The sequence below is a fragment of the Oenanthe melanoleuca genome, chromosome 6 (assembly GCF_029582105.1).
Source record: "Oenanthe melanoleuca isolate GR-GAL-2019-014 chromosome 6, OMel1.0, whole genome shotgun sequence".
Taxonomy (NCBI): domain Eukaryota; kingdom Metazoa; phylum Chordata; class Aves; order Passeriformes; family Muscicapidae; genus Oenanthe; species Oenanthe melanoleuca.
The window spans coordinates 14,248,010-14,262,547 of NC_079340.1; the positions used below are offsets into that span (position 1 = coordinate 14,248,010).

Below are 14,538 nucleotides of genomic sequence, written 5' to 3' on the forward strand. Positions count from 1 at the left end.
TCTGAACCCCTAAAACACAAGTTACTCCAGATTACCATTTGACCAGCAATTTTAGCTCTCATTTAGATTCACTCTTTTAGACTCACTGCTGCCCCACTGTATTAAAACTGAATAGGTTGTGCACATGAATCTGTAGTATCAGTCTCTTGATTTGGCACCACCACACAGTAATGGTTTTATTTTAGGAAATACACATTTCTTTGACTTTTAGATATGTGAAATATTACCTTTAAAACTGTTTTATATACTGGAATGGGGTCAGTTTTTAGTCAAGATGGGCACTCCTCACACCTTAGCGAGCAATCTTACTGCAGTGACAGTGGCAACATCCACATTAGAAGCATTCTGAAAAATTACTACAAGGATATTTTCTGGTGTAGGTTCACACATGCCACACTTGAATTTGTCCACTCACAAGGTCCACATATAGACAGCCTTCTTGTCTTTCACAGATCTTCTATTGTTAGATGAGAAGTGCTCATCTCTGTGTTTGTGTGTGCCCACATACATGCATATACACAGAACCCATAGATTCAATGCAGAATTTGCATCATCTTGTCACCCAGCACCAATGACAAAGGAAGAGATTACAATTCTAATCATTAAAATACAGTTCAAACAAGACATCTGTTACTATCATATATCCTTTTATATATATATATATTCACACTTTCTGTAGGAAAGAAGTTTCATACATTAAATATTGACAACCTTGTAAGGTATTAAATACATATTTATTCAATATTTTATTAAGATTATTAAAAAAAATAATCTTAGGTATTCTTTATTTTCACAAGGTGTATGCAATTATGAGTAACCTACACTTAAGCTCTAAACAGCCTAATCCAAACCCCACCAACTTTAATGGGCTTTAGATCATGCATGTGAGAGCACCGTAACAAACACTGTTTCAGGAGGTAATTCCCATGCAACATCAAACTATGACAAGACACAAGAGGCTAAAAATGGCTCATCATAATTTATTTTATGTTAAAATGTACAGCTTGGGGGGGGGTTGTAGTTTTTTGCAGTTTTTATTTTTGTTGCTTGGGTGGGTCTTTTGTGGGTATTTTTTAAGTGACTGACTAAAAAGATAACAGATAAATACAAGAGTGTCACTGGGTCCTATTTTTACATGTATCAAGCCTCTTCTCTTCGGCCCTTACAGTCACTCTGTACAGGTACAAAGGCTACAAAAAAGGAAGCAATATAAACAGACACAAATAACTTTTGCCTTTTTACATGCGATCTGTAAGCTTAGTTTGAGCTATTCACACGCTACTGCTCTATTTTTTCCCTTAAAAAATAACTCCAATATTTTATAAAGATAGAAAAATCTACAGATGGAATGAAAATGTAAAGTTAGAGGCATTTCCATAAAATAGCAACTTTACACCAAATTCACTACTTTTTTTTTTTAATCCTGCCAAGTATTTGGACATATACGAAAATGTTTCAAAACTTGACAAATAAACACTGAGATGTTTCAATCAACAAAAAAAGTCTAAATTTTTATAAAACAGAAAGCTGCCTTTTTTCCTACCCAGCCCCAAAGAAACTGGTCACAAAAATGGAAAAGAGTCTCAACTTTACACTAAACATACAGCAATAAAACCCTTTGAACTAACCAAAATGTGAATAGCTTTTGCAGCTTTTTTTATTATTTTTACAAGTTTTATAATTAACAAAAATATAGTTCTGGTTTTTTTACCCCTCAAACTAGGGTAACCTAATCAAGGCAAAAAAATTAAGAAATGGCTTACTGTTAAGCACAACACTTGTACAGTACTACAAAATGCACTGTCACTAACAAAGACATTAGCGGCATGCAGAAGTGTCACCTTCAGAAACAAAATAATACAATAAAAGAACTGCTAAAAGGCATTTACATGTAGGGAAAGGAGAGAGAAAAAGCTCATGATCCAGTACTGTCTGATAGTTTTGGAGTCTATTTATCCACATTTTTAATGGGAGCAGGCACATAAAATGGCTCTGAACCATCAGCTGCTGTGTAATTGCAGTTCATAGAAAGAGTTCTTCCTTTCCAGAGAACTTCAAGCTCAATGAAATAAACAAAAAATGGAAAACCACCTAATTCCCCCCAAAGAGAAGTTAAATCTCACAATGTTAAAAAAATAAACAAAAAACCCCAAAACAGAACAAAACAAAAAAAAAAAAAACAAAAAAAAAAAAAAAAAAGAAAAAACCAACAAAGCAAGAAATAAAGAAAAACTTGTATAAGGCTTTCTGCTGCATACAGCTTTTAAATGGTGCCAACAAATGTTTTTGCATTCACACCAATTGCTGGTTTTGAAATCGTACTCTCCAAAGGTATTTGTGCAGATCAATGCCATATGCCAGTTTGGTAGCGTGTCTCTCCCAGGGCCTACCTTCTCATGTAGGATCCATTGAGAGACTGCTTGGACATGCCTGTGTTCATGTAGCCGTGGTGGCCCGGAGGAGTGTACATCATGTTACTGTGGGGTGCTGTCTGCATTGGCTGCTGTGCATATGGCTGAGTTCCCATCATTCCCATCTGCATCTGCATAGGGTACTGGGGGGTTTGATTCATATACCCATGATTACTGTGATAGCCACTATTCATCATTGGCTGGGACATACTGTAACCATTCATAGCGTTAAGGGTGTTCATATTCATGTTAACTGAATTGACATTATAAGCAGGGGCTGGCATCAAATTTACACTCATGTTCATGCCACGCTGCATTGTTAAGGTCCGTGCAGGCCCTTGCATGGCCACAGTCTGTGAAGCTCGCCCATAAATTTGTGGCTGGTGGGCTGCAGCAGCAGGCGGCAGAGGCGTGGATTTGGTTCTCACAGAGACGTGACCTTTGCTGGCCATCTGAGTCTGCAGTCTTTGGGTGTGGGATATTCCAATATTCGATGAAGTCATATTACGCTGCAAAAGGGGAGGTGGCAGATTCATGGGAGGAGGAGTAAGGTTGGGGGGAGGGGTCATGGTAGCCTGTGCTTGGGGTCCTCCAGGAACAGCATGTGGAGACTGAGAAAGCTGAACAAGCCCTGTGTTACTTAAGGGGGCAGACAAAGAGGCACTGTTTGCATAGGAAGTTACAGCAGCTGAATGGCTGTAAGGCAAAGAATGATCCATAAGCGTATTAGTTAACTGTTGCAGTTTAGCAAGGCTGAAGGTGGCAGATGGCTGTGAGTAATGCCCTGCTCCAAATTCACTCTGCCCCATTCTTTCATATAATCCAATGTTGGCATTGCTAGTCTCAGGGATTTCAGTCAACTGCATAGGTGGTGTGAAATTAGCAGCCATGCTGCACTGGGATAACTGTTGGTTGCTGCTTGGAGGCCTTTCAACAACACAACCTTGGGGAGATTTCACATTACAAGTGGGAGGAGAATTGATGTTTGCTTGTTGCATCATACTGCAGCTTCCATTAATGTTAGACATCTGCTGAGTGACTGCACAGCTACTCTGTGTTAGGTTGCTAGACGTAAGGCTGCTGTACGAGCAACTGTTTTGAGAAGAGTTGTTTCCACAGATACTACTGCCCATTGTAGAATCGTAACTGCTTGGGTTTTCATAGTTCTCTGTTGTGCTCTCAATACTTCCTAAGTCACTAAACCCACTATCCACAACTTGCTGCGAATGATCAGAAACGGAGGGAACATCCATCATTGGGCTGGTCTCCATGTTCTGCAGAGACGGCACAGAAATGGCACTTTGATCTGGGCTGATCTGCGCATAGCTGCTCTCTAGAGGAGCGACATTTGGACTACTGACAGAACGAACTGACTGGCTAGGATGAGAGTGCACAGATGAGACTGGGCTGCTGTGGTCAGACTGCTGACAGTCGTCCAGTGTGGTCATCTGGGGACTTTGGTCATTGTGGGCATAGTTCTGCAAACTTCTACAGGCCTCTTGAGTCTCTGCACAGTCCTGAAACGTATCTTCATGCTCACTTGTTTCTTGGGTTAGAGACTGTACTGCCTGAACTGTCTCGGAGTCAATCTCCATGGTCTCAGTACTCTCTCCCTTGAAATTGGAATGTAATTCTTCTCCAGCTTTTTGGTCCTGGCTGTTGTCTGCATTATCATCATCAGATTCAGGCACTGGCTCTGAATCTGTAGCAAGTTCTTTCTGCTCACTTTCACACTCATCAGCTGCAAGGTCAACCCCACAATCCATTAACTCCTCCTGATTTGAATTACCAGTTTGAACATTTACGTCTAAAAAAGATTGCTGAGTTTCCAGCATTTCTTTGAAAGCCTCACCAGGCATTTCCTCTTTCTCCACCTCTGTTGAACCCATGTGACTATCATCTTCATCATCTGCATCATGATCCTCATTGTGAGAAGGTTCTTCATCCTCCTCCTCCTCTTCCTCCTGATCATCCAAATGCACGGACTCCTCTTTGTGCACAAAAACTTCTTCTGCTTTGTCTTTTTCTTGATCTTTTGAAGTGATTCCATCATCTTCTATGCTCCTTTCTTCATCCCCAGCTTTCACAGTATCATTTTCTTCTTTTTCAAAGGGTTCACTGGGTGGATGCAGAGGTTCAGGTTCTACTTCTTTCACCTCATCATCTGGTGGTGGTAATGCTTCAACAGGTTCTTTAATAGGTTCCTCTGCAACAGCAGGAACTGAGCAGGGCTTGTCTTCAGCTACTTCTTTTTGTTCTTCCACTAGCACCTGATAGTCAGGCTCCATGGGAGTCTCAGGTGGAGTGTATAAATTAAGCTTAAAGCCAGGTTTTCTTTCTTTGCTTTGCCTCCATTTAGATGGACCACGTTTAACTCCTTTGGGCCAACCCTGCTTACTCTTTAAAGGTTCAAGATTGTCTTTAGTGCTTTCTTCCAACACAGCTACATCCTCTGTATTATCTTTGGGAGGTAATAGAAACAAAAAGAAAGAAAAGTCTTAGCTTGCAGACTAGTCAATATTTTCCAATATAAACCTGAAAATAATTTATAAACTCAAAATGTACTAAGTATGAAAGAAGAATTATAAACAGGTCTCAAACACAGTAGAACAATGTAGTATCTACAGCTCAAAGACACTACACAGATATGTTATGGTTTGGTGGCCTTTTAACAGACACTATCAGAACCACCATTTATACATTAGAAGAATCCCAGAGATTTAAATGACAAGACATGTAAACTAAAGCAAATACTGTCCAAATATTTGATTTTGCACCTTTGGTTTTAGAATAGATGAATGCCTTCACTTTATATAGACATGGATCTAACACACATTCATCTTTTTTGACAGTAATGACATGAAAGTCTGGAGTTCCCTCTTTGACCATTCTGGAGGACAAGCCATAACAAATGTATAATCATGCTTTAATACCAATACTGAAAAAACTGGTTCATTGTAGTACTTTCTCATGGCAACATATCATGACATGGCTCACAAGAGATGATAGAAGGCAAAAAAATAATTAAAATTATACACAGAGTGCATCAGAACATTAAACTAATCCACTGACTATTAAAGAAGGACCCAAACACATTCATCTCTTTCATTTCTCCCCAGATACTACTTACATATACCTCAGAAAAAAAGGAGAATTACCAAGATAAAACATGCTGCAAACCTGACCACTGGGACATAGCTGGAATTTGCTACTATTAGTTTAAATAATTTCTTTTAAGAAGCTGGAAAAAGTGGTCATGTTCTAATGAACCACATCACACAAGAGCTGCTTGAAAGAAAAATCAGCCCATGATCCCTAAATTGAGGATCACAAGGATGAAACTTCTAATGCAATTACATAAATACTGAAGTAGTACCTACCATCTTCTTACAGAAAATACACAGACCTGAGAGTCTAGTCATTTCATCCTGGAATTAAAACTCATATGCATAATTTGAGGGCTAGGAGGTCAAGGGAAGAGTGTACATTCAGAGTAGCTCATTAGTAGTTTCACTATCCATTCATTAACTTTTCTGACAGGAAATATCCTTGAAATCAAACTAGAAAAGCAGCTTTGAAAGGACACAGTTAAAACTGTCTCTTTCATGGGGGAAAAAGTCAGCATCCTGAGTGCCACAGAAGCACCAAATATTTCAGTGAATTACCAACAATGCTGAATAGAAAGATATTTGTATAAATCAAATCTTACTTTTTGCTTTTATCCTTTACCACTGGTACAAAAACTACATCGGACAATATTCCAGTGATACCCTTTGCACTGTTGAGTATGAAATGCCCTGCTGTAGGGACATGGAAGTTGTTTTTGACAATATGACAAGAACTTCTATGCCTCAGACTGGAAAAGATTTGCATTTTGTGTTCAGGAAAAAAATTATAATAACAACTAAATACATCTCATTAAAAATTTCCAGACTTATGACAAAAATAAACACTTCTTTTGAAGGCAACCCAACAAAATCATTTTTGTGAAGATACAGGAACATTTTAAGTTTACCTGTACAATTTTCATCACTCCTGTAGCAATTAATATCTTTCTCCTCCTTGTTCTGCTCTTCTTCCTCCTGTTTCTGCTGCCCAGGTTGATACTCAAAAGCTTTCCTAATCACAGGCTTTAAGTCATCATCTTCTCCATCCATCTCACAGGTGGGTTCCAGCTGTGGCATGGGACGCTCTTCATCTGAGTTGTCAAATGGCTCATTCAACACCTCTGTTGTTTCAGAAATTGTCTCTGTTGTAACACTGCTATTTATCCTTCTGCGTTTACGGCCCCTTTTCTTCTTCAGTATGAAAGGTCTCTGAAAAATAATTCCACAAATCAAACTCTTCCTACAGTCCTGTTCATTAATTGATTCTAGACAAATTTTTGTAGAGTGAGTTTACAATAATCCATTTACTCATTCAAAAAAACACCTTACATGGCATCAAATTCAAGTGTGGACAGAATCTAAAAGTAAAATGTCTAAACAGTTAAAATAGGTATATCAACCTTTCTGTACGTGAAAATGAAGACCAGAATTTTCTTTATATTTTAGTGGCATTTACCTTCTTCTGTCAACTAATATTCATAGCACTATTACTTAAATTGTATTTACACATTTTTCCTCTGTAGATTTATAATTCCCCAACAACTTTCACAAGTATCAAAGCTTATCTTCCACATTTTGGGTTTCCGCTATTTTTAGAAATAAGTATGTACACAGAAAAGTAGATAACATTGAAGAAGTGCACCTCAAGAATCCAAGTTGGTTGCTCTGGTCAAGATTTTGTTTTTCTATTACTATACATTCTCAGAGATTTATGGTTACTTTAAAGCAAGCTCACTTAAAGTATAACCAAAGCGACAATCCAATATCCTAATTCTCATTCAGAGATGCCAAAATACATAGGCTAAGGTGAGTGTTTAAAATTTTGGGATTCTTAAGTTTACTAATTAAAGCAACTCAAAGAGTTGATTTTTCAAAGAAATTAAGAATCATGCAAACATGGCAGTAACCAGAATTTAACATCCAAATTAGAAGAACATGGGTAAAAAATATCTCCTTTTGTTTTAACAGCATTTCTTTTGAAAAAACAGTATTCCCCTTTTAGGAGTTCCTAAATGAAAAAAAAAAACAAAAAACCAAACAACAAAGTAACAAAACATAAAAAGACAAACCCCACAAGCTGGAGTCCATCTTAACACAAAAAAAAGAAAGAACCATTAAGATATTGAACCTATACCAATGCCAAACAGCAGAGGGCAATCTCTAGTTTAAAAGTTAACAGAAAAATCTGAATTTTTGTCACTAGTATTTTACAGTTCTGTGAAAAATCCAAAAGACAAAGAATTGGATGGAGTGCAGAAAAGAGAAGAGAGGAGTAGTTAAGTGTCCAAGTAACATATAAAGGATTAAAACAGTCTAAGAAATGTTTGTAAAAAAAGCAGGCTGTTATTGTGTTGATAACAATTAGATTGAAATCAGAGACAAATGACTTTGAACACAGCACTGAAGTTACACACCTTTCTTTTCATGGCCAGGGACTGGGGCTTTGTCAGCCGGGGAGGCGAACTCCGTTGGTTCTCATCCCCTCCATCCTCCTCACTGCTTTCTTTAGATTGTTCTGTGGATTGCCCTCGCTCCCCCACCACTGCCACACTTTCTGGAGATCGCAAATATTTATTTTTAGATTGTACTTTTGCAGGTGATTGCCTACTACTAGTTCTTGTGGAGAATATTTCTTGCTCTTCCTTCTCCCAGCAGCTAGCTTGTTCCATAAGACGCTCAGCCTGAAGGGTTGAGGTTAAAATAACAGGTCACTGAAACAGCATTTACTTAGCCATATCCTTTACATGCAGCTAAATAGTTAAAATAAGTCAACCCTGATTAGCACTGCTGGCTAACCTAGCAACAACATTTCAGCTGAATCATCTAGTTGCTCCTTTACAACAGTTAACAGATAACAAACCAAAGAAGATTGCATTTCATGGGATATTTAGCACTATTAATGATGCAGCGAATTGATTTAAGTCCTTTAGCACTACATTACATGCCCACTGACTGGATCACTTTGAGCAAGTTGAGAACACAAAGAATCGATTGACAGTGCAGCCCCTGAGCTCTGCACCAAATTTGATCTGATTACATGCTCTTTGACTACCTCAGGACTGATAAATACAGCTTTACAAGTGATTCACATTGTAAGTTTTCATATGCAACCTCCCCAAACTTACCATGTGCTGCTGCACAGCTTCCAAAAATTCTGCATTACCATAGCAGTGTGTAGTGGTCAAAGCTAAATTTGCTCTATTTCAGACTTCTATGTTGAATACTCAGAGTTATAAAAGCCAAAGGAAGAGAAATTCAAAAGATATCTCTGATATTACCTCCTTTTCTGCTTCCCTCTCTTCTTCAGAAACTGCAGCATTAGAAACTAACAAAGGAGTCCATCTCAAGCTTTCAGGATCTACTTCATTGATACGTGGATTCGCTTTCAGTTTCTCCATGTGACTTGAAATCAGCTTTTCCCGTCTAATAATTACAAATCTACAATCAAATAAACAGTAATTTAATTTAGAAAGTGATCACCTAGAATAGCCCTTCTATAGTTGCCATCCTTTTGCAAAACAACCTGCAAAAAAAAGATGGGTAAATTAAAGGATCCATCAAACTAAAAATACCAGCTGATACACAGTGATAACATCCTTACACTACTAACTGTTTACTGAAAGGAAGTGAGGAAACAACAGTTTATGAAGTGAAAGCTCAGTATTAACCATCACTAAGGCAGCAGAGAGGAAAGGTTTTATAGTTGACTACTCCAAACCTAATTCAAGAGGTTTTGTGTTGGCACTTGAATCACTGCCAGAACAATATCTAATTTTAATATTACATACAAACATAGAAAGAAAATACTGTGGATCATCAAGTCAAGAATGAGAAAGTTGTAATGTTACAGCTGATGACAAGAGAGCAAGTCAGAAGCACAGGTTTTCTAACAAAGCATATGAATGTACTTTAGTCCTGTGCTAATGAAGCACAAAACAACTTTCCAATTACAATGAAGTGGCATACCAAAAGTAGGTAAAGACTAATAAAATTGTACAATATGCTAATATATTAGCACTTATCCCATCCAACTCCCCTGCTACAAAGAACTATACAATTCTAAACAAGGATTAGCAAGAATTATAAGTGCTGTAAAAATCAGGTTGGTGAAGTAACAACAGTCTCTCAGTGAAAAACGAAGTTAAAAAAAGAAATCAGATCCAGAACCCTCTTTCCAGAATTGTGACAAGCTTCTACTTCATTACATGCAAGAAAAATTTCCCTTAAAATACATTTGTTGTCAGATTGTCCATAACTAAGTACTCCAGAAGGGGTTTAAGGCAATGCCAGCACTCCTCTTACTACTCTCATACACCATCTTGTAAATCAATCTCCTTTTTGAAGGCTTATGTTCTTACTGGTTCAAAAATTACTTGTTTTGAATACTAGTGTTGGGACACAAAAATTACTGAGGCTGAACTTTTCCTGATTTTAATTTTATTTTTTTGGCAAGCCAGTGTTTGCAAGACAGGTTTGCTTAACTATAAAGTTTCTATGATTGGAATATCCAAAAAGAATTAAGATCATCTTCAGAAACACAAATACCACTGAAAATCATTTAAGACATTTCATGGAAAGAAACAGACCAAACAAGAACAACGATCCAGTAAATTTCTAAAATACCCATCAAGAGCATGAAGAAAGAAGATAGTCACAAAACAGAAACTCACCTTCTTACTGCACTGATTTTCGACATTGATCATAATATTAAATAGAAACTTGTGTTACCAGTACCTTGAGCAGGAGCACTTCATGTAGAGCTGATCTGATCCCATGGTTTACATGAACTCAGCAATGATTGAAAGAGGAGGTGTGGAAACAGACTGCCACCCACAAATTTTTCCCTTACTGATATTCAAAGTAAAATATTTGCACAGCCAGAGCTGGGAACACTTAGGGAAGATTATACCGAATGAAAAAAAATTCTTAAAATGAAAATAATTTGTGCTGGCCACATACTTCTAATAACCATTAACATGAAAGAGCATCCAAAAAATCCCCAGGAAAAAAAGCTCTTTATGTATGACTCATCCATACTGACTTCTACAGTAAGATGGTTATCACTCATTTTAAAGTCAAACTTTTACAGAGACATTTTTCATATCAACTGTTTTGTAAGCTGAGAATGTTTTGTCTCAATATTATTTTTTATTTTACAAGATTCACTGACCTATCTTCCCTTTTATCTATCATGCTGTGCTGCTGCAGGGTTGTGGCAATATCATGTGGACACATTCCAGTAGCTCGGCTCATTCCTTTGATGCTGATTTGTTTTTCGTGGTGGCAGTTCAGGTATTCCAATATGACACTTTTCCAATAAGCCAAGTAGGAGAGACGACCCAGATCAGACAATGGCTTCTCAGGGGATCCTGCTTGACCCTCTCTTCTAGAAAGTAAATAACCTAGAATAAAAATAAAAAAGATGCCTTATGGAGATCAAGGAATTTTAACTAGCCTGTAAGAAAGTTGGAATCAATACAAAAGATCATCAGCATGAGTGATTGAACTACTGGAATGTCTTGCAATTAAAGAAATCCTCTCTATAAAGAAGATGAGTTTTCATCATTACAGTGACATAGGGAAGATCACATTCTTGTGAGTGACTTAGATCTCATGTTATGAGAATCAAACCTTAACCAAAAACTCTTTTCTAATTGTAAGGCAAGGATGAGAAGAAAAAGCCAACATGTTTCAGAGCAGGTCCCATCATACACGTTCTCCTTTAGAACTGCAACTCTGGGCTTTTGACAAACGTTTACACCTGAGTTACATCACTGAAGCCAAGAACTTTCAGAAGAATCTCAAGAGGAAGTATCATGGGTAATTTCAGTTAAGTCATTTTTCTTCAAGAAGCCCCAGGTGGCTGAAGTTTTTGATTAAATAGCTAGAAGTTGTATTTTGGAGGTAACATAATTCACAAGATGAATTACTCAGAGAATTAGTTAAGAGAAATAATTAAAAAATAATCCCCCTTAATTCACATTTAAGAACATCCACATAATTCCTGCATGCAGTCTTCAAGACAGTAACTGATCCACTATTACACAATATATCACCTTCATTTTATATTCTATGTATGTTTAAGTCCCTTTTAACTCTTCACCTTTAAAAGGATTTTACAATTTAGAGTAGAACACACCTGCTTGGAGATACCAGAAGATGCCACCTGTAAAACTAATTCAGTATGAGAAAAAAATAACACAATTAATAACAGGTATCCTCTCACAATATCATTTCTCCATGATAACATATTCTGCATTGTGCCTTTCCAAAAGCTGCCAACAAACAGGCCTTAAACAACCAGGCTTACAAAACACTTCCTCAACCACAAGCATAAACATTATGTTTATGGAATTACATTACACAAAGTCATTTGGAATTCACCAAAATATACAGTTCTTGTGCCTTCCAATATTCTTAAAATATTTTCCCCTCAATTTTCACTTTTATTTTTCAAACTGATGTAAAACATATCTAGTACAGTCATGCCATGTTTGTTAAACAAATCCTCCTAACCTCTTCACAAGGTTTCTCCTAATCAAATTAGCTATAAATTAAAAGTATATGATTAACATCCAGGTTTAAGAGAAGCAGCGGCTGTTTCCTTCTTTTGCTGTATGGTCTACCATACACAAACCACACACAGAGATATTCTTCTTAGATAAAAACACAAAATACATACAAATATATGTCTATTTACTCTGCCTGAAACATTGGTCCTCCCCTTCTTGGACACAATACCAATGGTCCACAACAGAATTTAGAAAAAACATACAAAGATATGCATTGTAGTCAAATCTCCAGTTTACCTAAAGAAATTTACACAGAAAAGCAGACATCCTGCCATTTCAAGTGATCACAACATAGATACTGAAATAAGTAGTGTGCCTTTCATATCTATTAGCATGATTTGTGATAAAATGCCAGAGCTTCAGGAATACCATCCCACATCTGCCTACTCCTACAGAGCTACATGAAGCCTGCCTATATGCATGGTACCACCAGAAACTCAGCAAGTAAATTTAGTTTGTTTTACAGAAGAAACACTACTATAAAAATGAAGGCATATTAGCATTTAAAGTTGCAGCATATTAAACTTTTTTATAACTAGATGACACATTTTAGTACATCTTGGTACCACATGCAACTACTGCTGACAGGAAACATCAAATTTCACATTCAACACCACAGTGCATCCTGAATAGTTCTAAGGTAAAGAATTGTTGCTTTAATTCCAATTGCACAAAATGAGATCTATAGTGTACAGTCTATTCAGTTTAATTTTAAACAAAGCTTCACTTGTATCAAGAAAGAATTCTGCATCACCTTGTGTACAACACACAAACCCAAGTTCTATACTAAGATGTCACCGCCCATAAAAAAACAAGCAAAACTGAGGTAGGTAAAAGAAGCAGTGACAGAAGCCTCAACACAGGAAAAGTGAGGGAGAATAACCTAGATTTTAAAAATAAATCCATGAGGAGAACTTAAGAGTTGCTTCAAGTAGCTTTACAGTTTACCCTGCCAACTTCACATTCAAGAAGTCTTTGGCACTAATAGGAAGTGTTTGTAGGGTATTTGCAAGACCTAGGTTTTTTCATTCTTGCATTTCACTACACTTTAAAGTTACTTTGACAAAAATTCTTCCTCTACTTTCATCTTCCTCATAGATAAGGGGCCTTCACTTATAATTTCTTGGTAAACATATTATGAAGCTGAATAAAAAACCACTATCCAAATGAGTTTGGAATCATTACTTAGGCAACCCAAGTACCTTTAGAGTTTTACTAAACTGGCTCACTGTATCTTTCCTGTGTCTGGGGATTTAGAGAGTAGTTCTTAGTAGTGATTTTCACTCTACATTAAAGCAGTGAAACATTACCTGCATGGCAGTAACACCTGTCAGTATTCTTCCCCAACCTTTCTAAAATATAACCTATGCTTTTCCAAGATACTCACATTCTAGTGAAACAGATGTAACAGTCTTGGTTACATGTAGCAAACACTGAATGGAAAGTCCCTCTTAACAGATTCTGTGATTTGAATAACACCTATTAAATTAAATTTACCAAAGAGATGCCAAGTAATTGATCTAAGCTGCAGGTAAATAAAAACACTGATCCTGGTAGCTCATGTATCTACCCTGAAGTATCTGAAATGAGCACAATATGCCCCTGCTAAACAGACATGTGCAGCCTCACTGTGTCTACTTCAGCTTAGTAATGAATAGCCTCCAAGTGGCAACCTGAAAGAACTTTCTTAAGGCATATTTCTTGATAGCAGGCTATGAACAACAGCAACACTCTCAGGACAAAACAGACTTCTTCACACCCACCCCCAAGACTATATGCTAAACAAAAAACTAAAACCAGAACAAAATCTAAGGCCTAATCAAGAACAAAGAATCATCTATCTTATCTTTTGGGCATATGAGTGATAGTATCACAAAATTCAACAGCCAAGGTATTATTAATGATTTTTATTTCTTGCCTTATCTCTACCCTCCACAGCAAAGCAACGCACCAAAAGCGATTTACAGCCTTTGGTTTCTGTCATGCAAACCTCCCCAGAATCACTAAGGTTTAAATCAAGATTTAAATCAATTAGAAGAAATGCAATCTGAGCAAGTGAAAGTTCATATAACATACATGAATTTTATGCCTTCAACACAAATTAAGGAGATAATTAGGCATTAAAACAAACATTTAAATAAACAGTCTTGTAATTACCTAGTAATTTCAATCTACAGCATTCCTAGTAATGCCCCTGAAATAGCTACAGAATCCACAACACACTTATGCGAAAACAGTAACTTTAATACATCTGTGCCAGTCTCCAGAAACTCTCAATTAAGTACTGATTTTTTTGTTTTGTTTTGTTTTGGTTTTTTTTTGTTTGTTTTTGTTTTTGATGCTAGATTCTGTATTTTCAAACAAGTTAAATAGCATGAGATCAGTGGTCCAGGCTTGATAGCAGGACACTGACCAATAGAGAAAAAACAAGGGACAACCTGAAACTGG

At 37.0% G+C, this 14,538-nt stretch overlaps 1 protein-coding gene across 6 annotated transcripts in view; it reads right to left on the reverse strand.

Annotated features, from left to right (window-relative positions):
• Positions 1-966: 966 nt before the first annotated feature.
• Positions 967-14,538, reverse strand: part of KAT6B (lysine acetyltransferase 6B) — a 129,991-nt gene continuing 116,419 nt past the window's right edge. For all 6 annotated transcript variants that reach the window (XM_056494338.1, XM_056494342.1, XM_056494341.1 and 3 more), the window contains 5 exons: positions 10,689-10,920; positions 8,797-8,956; positions 7,933-8,199; positions 6,427-6,727; positions 967-4,872 (listed from right to left, as the gene is read on the reverse strand). In XM_056494338.1, coding sequence (XP_056350313.1) covers positions 2,387-4,872; positions 6,427-6,727; positions 7,933-8,199; positions 8,797-8,956; positions 10,689-10,920 — 3,446 coding nt within the window. In that variant the 3' untranslated portion in view covers positions 967-2,386. The remainder of the gene's footprint in view (positions 4,873-6,426; positions 6,728-7,932; positions 8,200-8,796; positions 8,957-10,688; positions 10,921-14,538) is intronic.